General features: G+C 44.5%; 1 protein-coding gene across 1 annotated transcript in view; it reads left to right on the top strand.

The window, feature by feature from the left end:
* The window catches only part of SOS1 (SOS Ras/Rac guanine nucleotide exchange factor 1), a 70,389-nt gene that overhangs the window by 45,193 nt on the left and 5,014 nt on the right, over positions 1 to 20,182 (top strand). The window contains exons 11-18 of the mRNA XM_019549057.1: positions 6,297 to 6,378; positions 7,335 to 7,457; positions 8,072 to 8,175; positions 9,272 to 9,494; positions 10,493 to 10,612; positions 10,927 to 11,089; positions 14,768 to 14,885; positions 18,308 to 18,480. Coding sequence (XP_019404602.1) covers positions 6,297 to 6,378; positions 7,335 to 7,457; positions 8,072 to 8,175; positions 9,272 to 9,494; positions 10,493 to 10,612; positions 10,927 to 11,089; positions 14,768 to 14,885; positions 18,308 to 18,480 — 1,106 coding nt within the window. The remainder of the gene's footprint in view (positions 1 to 6,296; positions 6,379 to 7,334; positions 7,458 to 8,071; positions 8,176 to 9,271; positions 9,495 to 10,492; positions 10,613 to 10,926; positions 11,090 to 14,767; positions 14,886 to 18,307; positions 18,481 to 20,182) is intronic.

Below are 20,182 nucleotides of genomic sequence, written 5' to 3'. Positions count from 1 at the left end.
AATTCAGTTTACAGAGGAAGTCTGTCTACTTGCTACCATAACAGCGAGGCATAGAAAGGACATGACTTGTCCGTGCAGGCCAGTATCAGAGTTGGGAATAGAATTCAAGTTTCTTGAGAACCAGTCCAGTGCTGTAGTCCCCAGCCAACCCACATTTCTAAATGATGGGCCTGGGAACGCAGGATTTGGCAAAATTATAGAGACATAGGGCTGGAAGGGACCTCAAGAAGTTATCTAGACCAACTCCCTGCCCAGAGCTGACCCGAGCAGGGTGTGGGGCCTGGGGCAAATCAGCTTAAGTGGGGCCCTGCCCCCCCCCCCACTCCGATCCTGCGCACCCTGGATGTGAAGAAGCTGCCACCAGTGGCAGGGTGGGGAGGTAATAAGCGCCCAGATGCAAAACCAGCACCAGCGGCTCAGACTCACCATGGCCACACCACCTGGCTCCACAGGGCCCGGGGCAGTCTTTCCTTTGAGATGGGCTTCAGGCAGTTTTCTGGACTGGGTAGTTAAGTTACGACTTGGGTCCAGAGCTGATCAGAAGTAAGGTCTGGTTGCCGTGGCACCAGTGGAGAAGATCTCTTATGTCATCCAGTTGATCTATACCAGTGTGGAATCTTTCTTTTATAATACATTTTCCAGTTTGTCTGTCTAATTTTGAAAATGCAGAGTTATGGAAGGCACTCTCTGCCTTCATGTGTCTAGCTATTGGTGCTTTCCCTCATGTGCAGGTGTAATTTTTTTCTTTTCTGGGAACCCAGTACTACATGGAGTAGTACTGTGTACTCTGCAAGATTAGCCCTTTAATGTTTACATGAGTTGAATATTTTTGGTGTTTTTCAGTCATGGGTACTTCATTTCTTAATCTCTGTAAATACATCTCCCTGTACTCTCTCTCTCCCTTTTGCTGCTTTTCTGTGAACTCCTTCCAGTTTAATATGTTTGAAGCAATGTGGTAGGAGAAATAAAGTGTCAGTTGCAATTGCACCAGGGTTAGTTAAAGCCTATGTTCTTAATTGCTCAACATTTCAGACCTTTACCTTTTGGATTTCAGTTCTTACTGGTCTTGTAGTGATTTTTTTATGGCGGCTGGAGCAAAAGAATTCAGGAAGAGTGTGAGGGTGTAGTAGGGAGAGAAAATATCTTTTTATTTATTATTTTTTAAATAGAATGCTTTTGTGACATTATTTTAAGAAGTCAGCATTCATAAGCTTAGCTGAGCTCCATTCCTGTGCTCCCTGTTGTGGAGAACTGAAGCTAAGATTTGGCAGAGAAATAGCTCCAGGGGAGAAATACCTTTTGAGTGTTCTGTTGAGCATTTGGTTTAATGTGGTTGAGATGTGTGCCTTTGAGAATTGCCCTTTGCACATACACAGTGACTTTGGCACAGGGTATTAATACATTGGGCAGTGTTCCAAAGGTTGGTAGGATGCTCTGTGTATGTGTTTGTTCAGATGATTGTGAACTCCACCCCTGGGTTCCATGTATCCAGATCAGTAATTTCTAAATGATGGGCCTGGGAACACAGGATTTGGCAAAATCATAGAGACGTAGGGCTAGAAGGGACCTCAAGAAGTCAGAGCTGACCTGAGCAGGTTGCAGGGCCTGGGGCAAATCAGTTCGTGCAGGGCCCTGCTCCCGCTCTGATCCCACACACCCTGGATGTGAAGAAGCCACCACCAGTGGCAGGTGGGGGGGTAGCGAGCACCCAGATGCAAAGCCGGCAGCGGCAGCTCAGAGTCACCGTGGCCACACCACCCAGCTCCAGAGGGCTCAGGGAAGTCATCCTGATTTCACTACCCCCACCCCTCGGACGTGCCTAAGGCAGGATCATCCCTATCCAAACCATCCTGTAAAAATCCATTGTCTAACCCAGAGGTCAGCAACATTTTTGGGCAGGGTGCCAAAAACACCTGCAACTTCAACTTGTAAGATGTTGGAGTGTCAGGGGCAATGGTGGGGGAGCCATGAAGGGCCTGATCCTTGTGGTTGTGTAGACCCGGCCCCTTCCCCACCATCCACTCAGAGGCATGTGTGCCAAGCAAAATGTCTTTGAGTGTTACACTGGTACCTGTGTCAGGGGTTGCCTACCCCTGGTCTAACCTCTTAGCCAAACCACAGTCAACCTTGACATAGCACAAGATGTTACATCTGAACCTGATATGAGGTAGAGCAAGGGCACAACAGCAGACAATATCTTGTGTGTCTGTGAAGGTTGTTAATATTCATTCAGGAGATTTCAGGAAGAGGGCTTGCCCCCCCACTACAGAAGAAGGCAAACCCTGCCTCAGTCTGTGCCAGTTTAGCCATAGGGTAAAATTCCTTCTTGATTCCCAAATTTAGTAACTCATTTGACTTTGAGCAGAGGAGCAAGACTCTAGCCAAGAACCTCCAGGCTTAAGTCCCAGCAGAAACATTGGCACGTCCCAGTTCCAATCCACAGCCTTTGCTGCAGCCAGCACCCTGTGCATCTGAGGAAGGCCTAAAAAAGTCCTGAAACCCTAACATGTAGTAATGGAAGAGAAATTCCCTTCCAACCCTTTGTGGCAACCAGCAAAGCTCAGAAAGATGAGAAAATGGATCTTTCTTCTGCAGCCTTCCCCTATAGGATTCCCCTTAGCCTGTGGATAGCTGGTAAGGCCAAGGTGACAGCCCAAACATGTCCTGGTTTTTCTTTCTTAGGCATGCATCCTCGCACCGTAGGCATATAAAAAATAATTCCTTGCACTCTGCAGTCTTCCACAGAGCCTTGAAGTGGGATGACTAAGGCCCAGAGCAGTTATTTGGCTTGTTCAGGGCTATACAGTGTTGTGCCAGAGCTGGGAGTATTAATCCTGCTTGATAAATTGCAAAACCCAGACAAAAAAATATGCCTGATCTACCTGGCTTGCTCTCGGTGATCAGCCTTGTTGTAATCTTGGAGAGGATCTGACAGCAATGTTCTGAGTGAAACTGGGTGAGTCAGGATTATATCTAGACTTGTGCAAACTCAGCACACCTAATTAGCCTGAGCACATCACATGAGCATTGCTATATTTCTTTCAGTTCAGGAATTAGCATCTAGAGAGTTAGCCGAGATCTCTCTAAACAGCACTGCCTTACAGTGTGCGGACATACCCTTAGTAACTTCTCTGTATATTTGTTACATGATATTTAATACAAGGCTTCTCATTAGCTGTGAATATATTGTAAGCTTTTATCTCTTAAGATACTAGGAAAAAATTTCTCACTAGAAGGCTGATGAAGCACTGGAACAGGTTACCTAGAAAAACGGTGGAATCTCCATCCTTGGAAGTTTTTAAGACCCAGCTTGACAAAGCCCAGACTGGAATGATCTAGTTGGGGATGTTTGTGCGTTGAGCAGGGGGTTGGACTAGATGACCTCCTGAGGTCCCTTCCAACCCTCATTTTCTATGATCTTGTACCTGGATTAGTCACTATAGACAGAAAAATTACCCAGAGTTTGCCCTTGTACCCTCACAGCATAGCTAAATTTAGTTATGTTCTAAAGAACAAACTGAAGATGTACTTGGAATCATAGAGAGAGAGAGCTGGAAGGGGACCATCAGAGGTCATCCAGTCCAGCCCTCTGCCAGAGGCAGGATCATATCCAAACCATCCTATACAAATCTATTATCTAATCCAGAGGTGTCAGATGTACAAATCAAAGGGTGGATCTCCTCTGGAGAGCCATATGATCCAACCTGTGGTTCTCTAACTGTACCTCGCACTGCATGCAGTGTACAGAGCCAGTCTTGAATGTGTGCTGGAACTGGAGCTGCAGGTTCTACATGTAGCCCAGGGTGGCCAGCATGGGGCATGTTCTGCATACTGCACCATGCTGGACCAGTCCCTGAATGCTGGCTCCAGGGTTGGTCTGGATTGAGCCATGCCGGAGCCAGCACAATACTGTGTGTATTGTGTACCCCGAGCTGGCCTAGAGGCATGGGAAATACCCTACAGAAGCAGGAGATCATGTGAAATGTACTCTCTCACTGTAATTGGAGACGCACAGTGTCCTATTTTTCAGGTTCTGGAGAAGACCTCTACAGAGTTTTCCATGGGGATATGACCAATCATGTATATTTCTGCAAAGAGAAATTTCCTCCACAAAACTCCTCTTCCACATATTCAAGCACTAAAGAGGGTCATTTGTCACTGGATTAGAATCTAAGCATTTAACCCTGTTTTCATAGGCATATTTCTTTGTGTGTGTGTGTGTGTGTGTGTGTTCACTGTTTCTTTTTTTTCTGATGTTTGTGTAAGAGCAGTAAGGTTAGTGCCTTCTACTTTTGAAAGCCCTGGCCCTTTTTATTTTTTTAATCTATAGGGCAGTGCTGTTCTATTTTTAAAGCTTTGATATGTCGAGTGCTTGTGCGTCAGCAAAGTGTCCGTTTCCTTTCTTTAGGAATTCAAGGGTGATTATTTATAAATCCTTGCAGAACAAGTTATTGTTCTTTTTTAGCTTTTAAATTGGCTGTATTGAAGAGAGACTTGTCACATGAGCAGACATCCTGACTAACAGATTGTCTGTATTTTTACACACACACACACGTTGCAGATTTTGTTAGGATGGGATCAGAAAGTGAAGGAAGAAAGAAAGTTAGAAGAAAGCATGGAAAAGCTGATTGGGGTGTTCTGTGGGGGCCAAGGACTTCCTGGTCTTTTTTGTTTAGAGCAGGGATTTTTAGTTTAGTTTACTTCTTTTAAACTTAAGGCCCCCTCAGAAAATGTCAGCTTTTAGCTTTCACTCGTTTTTTGACGACAGAAAAATAACAGCAATTCTTTTGTTGCAAAAAAATGTAAAGGACCACAACAGGTCAGAATATTTTTCACACTGGAATGTAGATTTAGTGATACTGAAGCATTTCATGAGTTCATGTCCATGTTGCTAAACAATTCAAGAAAATCAGATCTAAAAAAAATCAAAACATTTCATTTTAGCATTTTCTAAGTGAAACATTTTGTTTTTTATCTTCAAAATGTCTGTTTCATATTTCCTTTTAAATTTATCTTAAAAAAATTCCAAACCATTTATAAATGGCCAGTGAAATATAAGAATGAAATATTTGACTTCTTTAACTAGAACTAAAACTGGACGAGTGTAATCCAATAGCAGTCACACTAGTTATGGCATTAGAAAGTCATTATGCAACTGTCTTCTATTATGTTTCTTGCCCTTTTTTTAAAAATCATCTGGTGGTGGCTGCTATTAGAGAGAGGACTGTGGACCAGATGACTCACTAAAAGAATGGTATATATAGTAACATGTATTTATAAAAATGCAGTTTACAGTTACAAAAAAAAATTCTCTGCTTATTTTAATGTTTTTTAACATGCAACATTTATTTTTATTAGTAACTTCAAAATATAGCTGAAATTGATTCTAAGTCAGGAGTTGACAGCTTTTTAGAGCAGAGTGCTAGAAACACTTCAACCTTGACTTGTAAGATGTTGGCCTACCAAGGGCGGATGGCAGCCTGGGCCATCCCTGGGGGGGGGGAGGCGGGGCAGCTGCCCCAGATGCCGTGCTTTGTCGGGGGGCCCCATGGACAGTGCCATACGGGCCATGCCACATGCTGCCAGCTCTGTGCTCGGGCCACTCACCACCCCTCCCTCCCCCGGCCCTGCACAGGGATGGCTCTCACGGCAGGGGAGCTGCGAGGGGCCCCATCCTTGTTGTGGCGGCTCAGCCCTGGCCCCTTCCCCACTGTCTGCCTGGAGGCGTGTGTGTACTCATCACCAGCAAGGAGCTTGGCTGGGGCTCTGCAGATCTCAGTGCAGCTCCTTGCAGCCTCCCCATCACCTACTGTGAGCAGCCCGGGCTCTGTGGTGAGTGACAAGGGCTTGGCCAGAGCCTGGCTGTGGCTGGCAGCTGGGAGGCTGCAAGCCAGTGCACTGAGGTCTGCAGAGCCCCAGGCTGGCTTGTTGCTGACAGCAAGTGCACATGTACCTCAGGGAAGCTGCAAAGGGGCCGATCCTTTATTGCAGCAGTGCAGCCCAAGCCCCTTCTCCACCATATAAAATACCTTCACGTACCATACTCTGGCACGTGTGCCAGGGGTTGCCAACCCCTGTTCTAAGCCATGTACCTTGTATTGCCATTCCAGGAAGTTCAGTATTGTTACTAAAATAACAATGAAATTATTGAGTATTCTATACAGCATGTTGGCTTAGTAGTCCTAGCATCGAGTACACTTGGGTTTAGAAGCTGAAGTTCATTTTAAGTTTTATTAAGTATTAGTAGTAAAGGAACTCAGTGATATGAAAGCAAAATTATTTTTTTTATTCCTTAGACCCCAATTTTGTTCGGACATTTCTCACAACATATAGATCCTTTTGCAAACCTCAAGAATTATTGAGTCTACTGATAGAAAGGTATGTGATTTTTTTTTTTAACTCTTCATTTATGTAGAAATCCACATTTTTTTTTATATAGAGTATAATTTTTTTAAGTTTATTAATTTTTTTATTTTTGATTTAACTTTTTAAAGCTAGATATAATTTGTCACCATCCTCTTAAAAGTTTTCAAAAGCAAGTGTGATAGTATAAAATCAAGTTAAAAAATTATCAGTTCATATAATTTGATGACGTTCCATTGAAATAAGTGGACTTTATGTTGAGGATTTGGCTCCCAAGCAATGTTCCCTCTAAGGAGCAGTGGTCCGTGAGCGCGTTGCCTCTTTCCGTGAGCGCGCCACCTCGGTCCGGTGTGGGACACTTACCAAAGGGTAAGATGCTGAAGGCTGAGGGCTGGGAGCCAGGGGCCGAAGTCGGGGGTCAGGGGCTGGGGCCAGGGGTCAGGGGCTGGAGCTGGAGCCTGGCATGGGCTCCCCGGCTGTGGGGAAGTGCTCCACTCCTCCACATCAGGGCTGGGGAGCAGAGCACTTTCCCGGAGCTGGCAGAGCCTGCACCAGCTGCCCACACCAGCCTCCATCCCTGCCTTGCCTCACCTCGGGGAGGAGCCGTTGCCTGCCCTAGTAAGGCTCTTCTGGCTCCAGGACACAGCTCCGCTCCCCGGCCCTGACGCCACATGTCTCCTCACTCCCCGGAGCACTATCCCGGAGATAGTATCCCGGAGCCGCTGGAGCCTCACTCAAGGCAGGTGGAGTTCCACTCTTTTTCATGTTGTGGTATAAGCCTGTTGGGTTTTTTTTAGATTAGCAAGGCAGGGTTTGTGCAGTGTCGAAGTCAAAGCTGCCTTTCACTGAATCAGAAACTTCACTGTTATGTTAATATTTGTTCTGAGTAATTGTAGCAGTGAAGAATTTGCTCTCATCTACCTAATTTACATTAAAGTTTTGCTTCTCTTTGTTTGCTCTGTCTGTGCTAGGTTTGAAATTCCAGAGCCTGAGCCAACGGAAGCTGATCGTATGGCTATGGAGAATGGAGACCAGCCTCTCAGTGCAGAATTAAAGCGGTTTAGAAAAGAATACATACAGCCAGTACAGCTGCGGTAAGTATTGCAGAAAAGCTGCAAATTCCAGAGGTAGGAATGGTGTGAGCCACTGATAATGATAACAGTGGGGAGGGAGGACTTGTATCTAACTTGCATGCAAACCTCAAGCTGTTTCTTCATTCTGTACCCAAGAATTACCAAGTTTCTTTCTTTGTATTTGGTAGCTCATTAGATAATTTGTTTTTTTAAAAGAGGAAAAATAAGTTCTTGTAAACAGAGTTATTTGCAGGTACACTTTCCCTATGATCTAGAGTCATTCTGAAGATATCTAGTGCTGTAGATACAGTAGTTTAGTGGTCAACTATTTTAACCTCATTTCCCAAGGCTCTTTGGTGACTTAAGCTCAGGACCTCCAGAATGGGAAGTCAGAGGCAAACCCTGTGCCAGATTCTAGAATTGCTACATTACAAATTAGGCCCCAGTGTTCTCTAAGGGGCCTTCTGAAATCTGTGCCTTTGACTTGAGGTAATATGTTTGGAGGAAATGCACTTCAGCTGTATTTGATCCTCTAATCTACTCACTACAGCAGGGGTCAGCCATGCTAGGTGCTGCCAGATGGTGGAGTTAAAATCTCTCCCAAAATATTTACAATTTCTCCTTTAATACCATAGGGTTTTAAATGTATGTCGGCATTGGGTGGAACACCACTTTTATGACTTTGAGAGAGATGTTGATCTTTTGCAACGATTGGAAGAATTCATTGGGACAGTAAAAGGTATTTATGATTGCAGTGAATATCAGTTTAAAACAAAAGTTGAGTCTTAAGCATCTTTATGTGGTGATACTTCCTTATGGTTGTGGGATAAAGAAAAGAGAAAAAATTACTACTCCTAGTGACTTCCGTTCTGTAACATAGTGTAAATGTATCATTTAAACAGAAAAACGGATTCCTGTTCATAGTCAGAACAGTGGATCTTCATTGAATCTGGTTGACATGGTTCTAGCTGTATTGTAAATAGATTAATATAAATGCACATTGGCAATAACTGAGTGGCTAGTTTTAAGGACCGAATGGAATAGTCTTTTTGGTAATCACATACTTAAATTATAGTTGGATGTAACTTGCATAAAACTTTAATTGCAAAACACCTTATTTGCTGGAGCCAGAGGTCAGCTGATTTGCAGTTGGAACCATATCTGGAGAAGCTGTCACAGGCCAGCTTATCCCTCCAGTTCATGGTTATGCAGCAGACTTTTCCTGTTCATTTGTAGTAATGAGTATGGCAGTTGCATACAGGGAAAGGTAAAATGTGGAAAGTATTTAATGTATATTTAGTGCATAGAGTTTATTATAGTATAATATATTTAGCAGCTGAAAATGGGAGAGCGAGCACCAGCTTTCAGTGGACCATCAGCAAATTATTTGTAGACTGGGCAATTTGGAAAACTAATCTGGTACATAGAACATAAGAATTGGGGGTTCAGTACTTCAAAGGCTCAATTAATTATCCCATCAACTTCATGCATGAAATGCCCTTGCATATGAAGCTAACAGGATAATTGGGCACCTTGGTACTTTTTCCTGCCTTTTCAGGGAACCACTGTTCAGCAAGTGATACCTCCATGTACCTCAGCTTGTCCACCTGCAACAAAATTAAACTCTGTTCAGTGCATACGTAAGAGCCTTGAGATATAACAATTTGGGAGTGCTTTCAGGACCACAAGAAAACCTGTTTTGTACTATTGAAGTACAAAGTGTTGTGTGTTATTTATTCTGTTGAGTAAATCTGGAGACTTAAAGTACATTGGCTTCTTTAGTCATTCATAGAATTAAGAGGTAGATAAATGCTGTTGTTGTTTCTCTAACCCAGGTAAAGCTATGAAGAAATGGGTTGAATCAATCACAAAGATAATCCACCGGAAAAAGCAGGCGCAAGCCATTGGGCCAAGTCACAATATTACTTTTGAAAGCTCACCTCCTGCAATTGAGTGGCATATTAGCAAACCAGGACATGTAGAGACTTTTGATTTGCTCACTTTGCACCCAATAGAAATTGCTCGACAGCTCACTTTACTCGAGTCAGATCTTTACAGGTAATTGTTAGAAAACTAAATGTACCATGTGATACTATGGCACAAAGCAACAAATATTTCCTAATTTGAAATGTCCTTTGTAGGCCTTTATGGAGCAGGTCTAGTGGTACAGCCCCTTGATCTATATGGTGTTTTAGTTATTGACTATGCAGCAAAAGATTCTAAAGATGAATCACAAAGCAAAAAGTATCTGTGTATATCATGGTTCCCAATATATTCAAGCACTGATAGCCAGTGTCTACTATCAATTGAACTGTACAGGAGAAGAACACCTCCTGGTACCTCCTGTTACTTCCAGAATTGGCAGACCTTTGAGAAACATGAAAACCACTTCAGCCATTTTTCTTCATTCCCTGGGGCACCTATATATGTGCTGGATGTGTGCTCTGATGCACGCATTGGAGCGGGCTCGAGTAGCTGAGTATGCTAATTAACACGCTCCAGCAGCCTCCATATTGCATGTATTCAGCATCCTTACACTTCAAAATGGTGGCAGGAAAAATGCTCCTCAAACAAGCTGTTCTTAAAGTGCTCCCACTGCCATTTTGAAGCACAGAACACTGAGTACACATGGCGCTGCAGGGACTTTTAATTAGAGTGGTTCCCAAGAGCTGTTCTAATTAAAGCATCCCTCCCCCATCCCAGAGGACATGTAAAGATGCTTCCATTTTTATGTGAAGTGTTGTGGCTACAGGAATCCATGGACATTAGGAGGTCACATCTCATTAGGGTGAATAAGATTTAAATTTCATTCTTCATTTTGATGAATGGAAATGATTATTAATATGCTCAGTGGTATATTTTGTTGATATATAGTATGATGTAAACAGGAATACTAGTTTTATTTATGCAGTTAGGATTTTGATGCGGTTGATAGTTTTTAAGTAGTCATCCTGTAATAATTTAAATCCATCAACTAAGATGTTTTTAGAATAATAGCTTTTGTTAAAAAGCTGGATATTATTGTATTTTTTTTAATTTGGTTTTGGTTTTTATAGAGCTGTACAACCATCAGAGCTTGTCGGAAGTGTGTGGACAAAGGAAGATAAAGAAATTAATTCTCCCAATCTTCTCAAAATGATAAGACACACTACTAATCTCACCTTGTGGTTTGAAAAGTAAGTCATTGTCTTAAATCTCTGTTTCTGGACTTCAGAGGACATTGTGGTCCTTTCAGATGCTTCCCAAGAGGTAACCAGGGAGAAAGTGTTTGAGAGGACCTGCTTACTGGGGGCATGGCTAAGTGCTGCAGTTTGGCCTTCCAGCTCTTTTCAACTGAGAAATAGGACTTGCCTTGTTCCAGATATTTCTAAAACTGCCCTGTTACTTTGTAAGTTTTATTGGATCAGTTGAAACATTTCAGAATGGTAAACTTTGTGCTATAACTTAATTATTGTTTTTGCAAAATTAGGTGTTCTGCTTGTATTCTTAGATGCATCATAGAAACAGAAAACTTGGAGGAAAGAGCAATTGTAGTAAGTCGGATAATTGAGATCCTGCAAGTTTTTCAAGAGCTGAACAACTTCAATGGTGTCCTTGAGGTTGTCAGTGCTATGAACTCCTCACCTGTGTATAGACTGGATCACACGTTTGAGGTAGGACAAGATGTTTTCAGCTTTTTCCTTACAAGCATAAAGTTAGGTCAACATCCTTTTCCTTTAGATATCTCCTTTCAGTACCATTCTGTTGTACCTGATGTTCACCATGTCCACGCGCAGGCAGTGTACCAATCAAAAGAAACAGAACAAACTGCAAGGACTGAGGGGGGGGAAAAAGCAGAAAATGAGTGAAAGAATAAAGGAGAGAAAGGTAGATAGTAGGAAGAAAACTGTGAAAGGCAGAGTCAAAGCAGTTTCTCAAGAAGAGGAGGAGAAACTTCAATACATAGGTTCATAATTATTAAAAAATATTTAAAAGCAAATAGAAATATATGGAGGATAAGATCTGGTTAATACTCAAAACAAAAGGAAAGATTATGGGAAAAGTAAATATATTTCTCATGGCTTATTAGTCGAAAGAAGCAAGTAGTATGGTTAAAGATTGTGTTAATAGTTTCCATAATAACCTATTTGTCTTTTGGGCTGCAATTTGTATAATTTCTGACCAGAGATGAATATTTCTGGAAAATTAAATTCTTTCAGTCACCTTGCAAGAGGCAAAGATTTCTTTGGGTGATCTTTTTCATTGGATCAACTACATGGTTGGGATAGACTTAAACAAGTTCCAAATGCAGGGCATTTGTCAGGTCTGAGGAAAAACCAGGCATGGCAAAGACTTAATCTAAGCCACTTTGGATTTTTCAGGCAAGGAAAAAAAATAGTTTCTTAGCTTTCTTCAGCTGTTAGGCTTTTTGACTAATACAAAAGCAGTTAAAACTTGTAACTTGAGTTTTGGTAAGTTTTACACAGGTAAAACAAGCTTTGTGGAGGGTTTTTTTCTTTTCTTTAAGGTTAGTTGGAAAGTGAATTATCAGTACATATTTGAAAATCCAATTGTGTGCCTTTCCAGGTGCATACTAAACTTCAAGTTATGACAGCAGATCTCCAGATGTTGTATCCCTAGCTATGTTTGTATTGTGCAAGCTTTGTCCTCTCAACTGGTCCAAACAGTCATGACTTAGTTCAACCGAGGCTCTGTAGCATAGTGTGCAGGATAGGTTGCCCTATGTGGGCAAGCAGCCAGATTACATACCTAGGCAATAAAGCAGGAAGAGCAAATATTCTGGCAGAATAGGCACTGTACTACAAAAATAAGTGTGTTGCATATTTCTGCTTTCCCCAACGAAGGCAAAGTTCCCTACAAAGGAGCGAAGTAAAGTGTAAGGTAGAGCTGTAAATGTCTTCCTGGCTTCCAGTGCAGCTGAAGATTTCAGTCTTGGGTCTCAAGCAGATTCACTGCAGACCAAGACAGGCAGACACTGAGGTATAAAAAATGACTAGCATCTTCAAGTTAGTATTCCAAGGATGAAACAGCTAATAAGATGGGAAGTAAAAATCAGATTAATGGAAAAGCATAAGAATCAGTGTAGTTCCTGGGGAAAGTGGAGGAATCTTCTATCTGAAGACAACAGGAAATAGTCTCCTGGTGCCAGAAGGGTTCATTTGGGCTTGTCCATACTGCAGCAACAGCATGTCTTGGCCAAGATGTTCCTAAGTGGGCATATGCCAGCCCAGAAGTATGCTGGTGAGCCCACTCAGGGACAATACTGGGAGGCCACTAACAAGCATGCTGGAGATTGAGGGCTTGAAATTGGCTACAGGATTCAAACCTGGACTGACTTCACTGTCCCACTTCTGGGTTTGGAGTGTACCTGTGGATATGGGTGGGCAGGGGCATGATGCCATCCTGGTATAGACTAGAGGTGATCAGCCCATAGCACCATGTCAGCTGCCCCGTGGTGCTCCCCACAAGTCCAGAAAATTTGGCATTGCGGGGGGCAGTGGCAGTGCTCCTCTGCTGCTAAATTTCCAGACCCATGAGGAGCCCCAGGCCATGTGCCCTGGATCCAGTGCTGATCCTAGTACTGGGGCAGAAGCTGGCAGCACCAGGCGTCTGGGGTCCAGTTCTGCAGTGCTGGGCCCAAAGGCAATTGCTTCCCCCTGTTTCTTCCCCCCCCCTTCCCTGTTTAATAGAGGGGAGGGGAGGAACAGCCCCACCTGCACCCTAGAGTGAGAAACAGGCAAGGGCTTTGCCACACCACACCACTCTACAGCCTCTGCTTGTCTCCTGGGCATTGCTGAGGCACTGTCCCATGGCTTCCCCTTGTCTCCCCCCACTGCTCAGGTGGCAGTTGAAAAGCTGATACAGACAGCAGCCCAGCTCTTGGCAGCACCCAGCTCTTGCAAGCATAGCTCTTGGCCACAGCAGCTTCTCCTTCCATTCCTTTGCTACACAGCTGAGCAGCAAGAGGAACCAATTTTAAAAGCCAGAGGTGTCTGGAGGCAGCCTTAGGTAAAGCCTCCAAAGCCTGCCTCCCAGCCCCTTCTACCCCCGCCCCCCTTGTCCCCTCTCCCCTGCTGCTCAGCTGAGTGATGGAACCAAGAGCCTCCTTTAGCACTGCTTTGGGTCAGCCTGGAGTAGTACAGGGAGAGACAGGCTGCTGTACCCCTGTGGCAAGGCTCCTGGAGCCTTGCAACAGTAGCTTAGTACTCTTCCCCTGCCTCCAGCACTCCTCTGGGTCAGTCCATAAGAGTGCAAGGAGGGCAGTTATTCTTCTGCAGGGGAGATCTGGGAGGGTTCCCACCATGGGAGGAATGACCCCCCACACCTCACCCCCAGCCTCCTGATTGGAGGGAGAGGGGCATTCTCCTGTGGCACGAACCTTGGCTGTCTGTGACGGTTGCTGCTTTTCAGCAGCTGCCAACTGCTGCTTGGCAGCCAGCCCCTTTCCCAGGCAGGGAGAGGGCAGGCTTTCCAATTAATGAGGAGGATCCTCTAAGACGGTGGTTCCCAATCTAGTACGCATACCACCAGTGGTACGCAGATAACAGATTTATTATACTTACTTTATATAACAAAAATTTGCTGGTTGTACTTATAATGTTGAACTGAAAAATTTGCTGGTAGCACTTAAGATTATATCGTTTTAAATTGGTGGTCCACAGTCTGTCAGAGTTTGGGAACCACTGCTCTAAGAGTTGGGGTGGCCCAGGAAGTAACCCTGCAGTGCCCCCCCACCCCCAAACTGGAGAGCTTGCCTGTGAACTTCTCCTGCCATGGGGCTGGAAGAACATCTGTGTAAGTCAACTCCTGGGCTGTTTTTTTACCTCAATACATTTTTGTTTCAGTAAAAATGAAAAAAATGGATGTCTGCATACAGCTAAGGGCTCTGAATCTTTCCTTAGCTAACTGCGCTGTTTGTGTTTCCCTGTGCCAATGAGATTCAACCAGGAAATGCTCTCTGGCCCTGTTTAGTGAGGGCTGTTCACATAAGATGGACTTTTCTTACACCTTATGTTAATCCTGTTTTATAGCAGCAAGATGAATTATCAAGGCTTTCTAATCCTTGTTATTTGTCATTCATAATATTGGTGTTATACAGTATTTCTAAAGGCTTTAAATTCCTTAATGGCTTGTAGAATGTTGAATATTCTGCACCAATGTATTTTTTTTCTTTATTAGTTTCCCATTTTACAGATGGGAAACTAGATAAATCACTTAACCTCTTTGGGCTTTATAGTCCCACAAGCTAGTGACACCTGTTGTTCCCAAATTCATGGTTGGCCACTGGACTACCAAGCCTTTCTAACTGACCTTTCTGTATGTCTTTTCAGCAAATTCCAAGTCGTCAAAAGAAGATTTTAGAAGAAGCTCATGAGTTGAGTGAAGATCACTATAAGAAATACTTGGCAAAACTCAGGTCCATTAATCCTCCATGTGTGCCTTTCTTTGGTAAGAAAGTTTGATTCTAGATGAGAAATATAAAAGAAATACCCTGCTCCAGTTGAAACCAGTGGCAAAATTTTAATGTTGACTTCAGTGAAAAGAGGTTAAGACTCTTTACAGAAAACCTCCAAGCTTGTACTGTTACAGAGAAGCAGCAGCCTCTTCCTCTTTCAGTTGCAACAAGCTTCCCTTTATAAAACCCTTTTTCAAAATGTTAAAACATTGGCCTGAAAAAATGGATCTGTTCAGAAAAGGTATTTTTTTTTCTCCAAACACATGGGAGGATATTTATGCAATATCTGTGTGTGCAGGGCTTTAAAAAATAACCCTGCTTTGACCAGTGTCTTTTTCAGAGAACAGGATTTTTTTTTTTTCCAAGGACCCTTTTGAAAAGGAAAAAATCATGGCAGTGTTAGGCAAGGAACTTTGTTCTAAGTAAAGCTCCACGTTATTTTTCTCTTAGAGTGGCAGTTTTCATAAACAACAATCTGGGAATAACCAAGGTTAAATTACTCCCAAGAGAGTGAATGTCTGTGCATGCAGTGGCTTCTCTCAGAAGAGAACATAGTCCTTCAGCATTCCTCCCCTCTCCTTCCCCCTCCCCCGCACCCCCACCTCCCTTAAGGAGATAACGTGTTACTTGCTGCACTTCGCTGCTCCATCACGGAGCAGAACATGTCCCCTTCACAATCTCATATCGTGCTGCATGGAAGCGCTGGCTAACCCAGACTGATCATAAGCAGCTTATCAGGACTGCCCTATGCACTGCTGCCATCTATTGCCAGGCAGACTAAGGGAGTCTGCAGAGCACACTGAAATGTGTGCACAGGGGCACCCTTCCCTCCCTCCTCCCCCACCTGCAGTATCAGCACTGCAAGCTCTTCACTTTTCAAGGCTTCAGCAAGTGAATGTTTGTACCTGTGGCTCTGGTTAAGTTTTTTCCTACCGCAAGAACAAACCTAGGAGAATTCTCCCAGATATTTGAATGTGTATACACTGCCACAGTTGACCTCTCCAAGTGCTACTTTGTATTCAGTCTCCTTCTGAGCCAGTTCACTGATAAGCAGGGATATGGGTTTTCCATTTCCCACAGAAAAATGGAGAAAACCATGGATTTCCCCTTTTAGCAGAGAAATCTGCGGATTCTTCGGTTTTACAAAGAGTTTTTGGAGGCTGGAACAAGCCTGCAAGAGCTGATTGTAGAAAGGGCTGGAAATCCCCAGCCCTGCCCAGAGTGGGTGGGAGAGGGGGAAAGGCAGGGCCTGAGCCTCTGAGGCAGCCAAGCCTGGGCTCAGGCTCAGACTTGCCCTTTGGCCCTGGAGCCTAGAGGTAAGTGCTGCTGTGGGGCAGAGTTGGGGAAGATGGTTGAGGGCTGAGGGACTGGGGGGGAGGTGCTGCTGCCAGCCTCAGGTGGCACACCACAGCTGAGACCAGGGCCAGGGGGTGAGGGTAGGGGTGCCCATATGCGGGGGGGTTTGCGGGTAAGTGAAGCAGGGCACACATGCTGCCTGCCCAGGGGAGGGGGACAAGGAGGCTGGCATGCAGCTGGCTGCACAGCTTCATGGCTGGCTCTGCAGTGGCCACTGCCACGGCCGCTTACCTGCAGGTCCATGCCAGCGGTGACAGCTGCTGCCTACAAAACCTCCGCACGCCACTGCAAAGCCATGCCCGGAGCTGTGCGGCCAGCCGAAGGGGGCAACAGCAGTGTGGTGGCAGCCAGGTGCCACACAGCCATCCCCACCACCATCTTGCACTGCATGGTGGCCATGGCCACCACCACACTGCCACTGCCACCATGCAGCTGGCTGCACAGCACCGGGCACAGGTCCGTGGTGGCAGCAGGTTCTGTACACAGTGGCCATCACCACTGACATGGGTGGCCCCACAGGTAAGTAGCAATGGCTGCTGTGTGCCAGTGGTGACAGCCACTGCCTAGAAAGCCTCCCGCTGCCACAATGGAGCCATGCCCAGAGCTGTGCAGCAGTGGTTGCCACTGCGCTGCCATGCCCTGCTCCACTGGCCCACAAAGCCATGCAGGTTGCCGTGGGAAGGTAGTGCAGGGTGCAGTGGCAGAGTTGCGGTGGCAGCCTCCACGTGTGAACCCTTTCAGGCTGGCCGGCATGTATGCAGCCTGCAGATTGGCACCCCTACCCTCAGCCCCCGGCTCTGCTCCTGAGAGTGGGCACAGGGGCACACTCCCCACCTTCTTAATCTATCCCCCAGCACCTTCCCTTTCCCCCGCCCTGCCCTGCCTCTTCCCTCCACACACACTTACCTGCTGGGGTGGGTGTCAGTGTCTGTGTGCACTTCTGTGTCTGTCTGTGGGTCTGGGAGGCTGTTGTGAGGGGCATCAGGAGGGCTGTTAAGGCTATGGGGGGGGGAATGTGGGGCACCAGCAGGGCTGTGGGGGGCCTTTAATTTTTATCACGGAGTTTCTTTTTTTTATCAGAAAACTTAGAATTTTTAATCAGAGAATTTGCAGTTTTTAATTGGAGAAAACCAGTATCCCTGCTGATAAGCTTGCCACTGAGTCTCCAACTCTGGCAGTGTTCTCTTGTTGCAAGCAATTTTCAAACAAGGACTTGGAATAATGATGGTGATGGCTTTTTGGGCTTGGGCAAAATGAATGCATCTGAGCTGGACCTCTCAGATACAATTGGCTGTGAAAACTTGCCACAGGGCACTGGTTTTCAAACTGGGGTACATTGTGTTTTGCTGAGAGGTGTGTGCTCTTTCTCTACTCCCTATGCTGTTAAATGTTTCTGAGGCCAGTAGAGGAGACTGCTGCATCATGAGTTAATGTCATGGGCAAAACCTAACATAACATGTTTTACACCTAATCTCAAAGTGATGTGGATGTGAGTTGCCCAGGGCTTTGTGGCTCTGGGAAAAAGGGTGCTCGTGAGAAGACTCTTAGGCTTCCTCTGATGCATGAAATCTCATTATCTTGTGAAACTCAAACTCTTAGATTTTCGTTCTTCAATATAGGTGGCATGAGCTTCATGAGCAGTGGATTGATTTTTCAGACTTTTGATATATTTTCATGTTATGATTTTTTTTATTTTGAGTTTCATATTATGCAACCTGGCAGTTTACAAGGAAAGACATGTTTAAAAGTTCAATATATTGCCCTTACATGAAATTTGGCACAATTCTGTCAGTGAGTCCCACAGAGAAAATTGTCACTAAATAACTGCGTTACTTACGTTCAGTTCTTTAACAGACTTTCCTATTTCAAGTCAAAGATGTCAATACCTATTTTGATATAGATTCAGATGTATTCTAAATCGGAAATGTATAGCTTATCTCTGATTTAGTTACTGTATAATGTACAAGCCTACGCTGCCTTCTTCCTGTTTTAACCATGGTTTTTTTTCTCCTTGTTTTGTACTGTGAAATCGTAATCTTTCTTCTGTGCACTGTTATAGGAATTTATTTGACAAACATCTTGAAAACAGAAGAAGGCAACCCTGAATTTCTAAAACGTCATGGAAAAGACCTAATAAACTTCAGCAAGCGAAGGAAAGTAGCTGAAATCACTGGGGAGATACAGCAGTACCAGAACCAGCCCTACTGCTTAAGAGTGGAATTTGACATCAGAGTAAGTGGCATCATTTTTATATATCCAAATATTGAGGATACTTTGTGGTGAGTTGTAAAGGTATGTTTTAGAGTTGATAGTAAATTTATTGCTAACATCAAGCTTCTCACTCTTGGATATAAAGTCCTAGAGAGAGCTGTTGGAACGCAGTAATAGCAGTGAACAAGATGTGGCGGCTGTCAGGTACCAAAGTCCCAGTCTCTGTTTACAGTATATTCTAATGGGTTCCTTATTGGCATTGGTAGAAAAGCTCTTTTCAGAATTTGCCTTTTTTCCACCATTCCCCTTTGTGCTGTTGCCTGTTTCCCAGTGATCTTTAATGGATTTGGTCTTCATCAGATCTATATTCACTGCATTCGGTTTAGATGGTCTGTGATAACCTACATAGCCATCTTTCCCATATACCAGGGATGGGCAATTATTTGGGCTGGAGAGCCACTTAAGAAGTTTTGGTGAGCTGTTCTGGGGGAAGTTGGTTTTATCTGGCTGCCTCTGGGAGCCTGAGAGAGGCCTGCGCTCCATGCCATTCTACTCTGCTGTAGCCAAGGCCAGGCCATGCAGCGTGCAAATTCCTGTTTCTCCACCTCCCCCTGCCAAACCCTCCCCCCCACCAGCTTCCTGTTTTGTGCTGTGCAGTCCTAGCATCACAGCCACTGGCAGCTGGTTCCACATGGGGTTGGGCACAGTGCAGTACACTGAGTAGCCATGCCACTTGCCACACTGAGCTGCTGCACCACATCAAGAAAGTTGAGGGGGGTGAGGGGAGGGTGCTGCCCTGGGCTGAGCAGCTCTGCAGTGGCAATGGCTATTGTGGTGAGCAGGTTGGATGACTGCTTGACGCACTGCGTTACACCCCATCCAGGAAGCTAGTCAGGCGAGGGAATCGGGGGTGAAGGGGCAGAGATTCCCAGTGGCAGCCAGCAGGCTGGATAGGATCAGTTGTCAGGCCAGATGTAGCCTGCAGGTCATTTTGCCCACTCCTTCTATAGATGGTCTCCTTGCTCTGATAACTTTGTTGCAAAGTTATCTTCATTTTCCATTTTTAAATGTGTGCCAGCTTGAACTGTTGGATTTCCAAGGCTGAGACTCTGGCATTCAGTTTCTTTAAGGGACGGGAGCTAGGTTCTTATATTCTGCTTCCTAAAGGTACAGCAACACTTCCTTTTCCCTCTAGCCCTCCCTAAAATGGCAAGGATTCTTTTGATATGGTGTTTTTTTTTTTAGCATTCAAACTGACATCCTCTAGGGTCTGTAAATTATTACTGATCTATTTTTATAAATACACAGATGTGCTTTGGGGGCTTTTGCTTCCTTGCAATACTTTCAGAAACTGATAAAAACAGCTGGAAGCATGTGCTGGCCAGATGTGGGTATCTGGCATGCTACTGTTCAAAAGGAGTAAAAAATTTAAGTAAGGGATTTCCAGTCAGCTTTTCTCTGGAACTGGTTGGTCTCTTGAGCAAAAATTTTGTTTGGGTCTCTAAAAGTTAGAATTTAGAGGTAACTTTCCTTTTTACAACATAAAAATGTGACTCCAGCCCTCCATTTTGAAGCTATTCCAAATTGTAAAAAGAAAAGGAATCCTTTCATTTGAACTGGTTTTGTACCATATTTTTAATTCCATTGTTATGTGCATGTGCTAGAAGTGCTACGTTCCCTCGCTGTAATGTGTTGTAATGAGAAATGGGATTATGTAAGGTTT

This window comes from Crocodylus porosus, unplaced genomic scaffold (genome assembly GCF_001723895.1).
Source record: "Crocodylus porosus isolate Cpor-Errol unplaced genomic scaffold, CroPor_comp1, whole genome shotgun sequence".
NCBI lineage: Eukaryota > Metazoa > Chordata > Crocodylia > Crocodylidae > Crocodylus > Crocodylus porosus.
The sequence above is the reverse complement of the archived record's forward strand: the minus strand, read 5'-3'. Positions and strand labels throughout refer to the sequence as shown.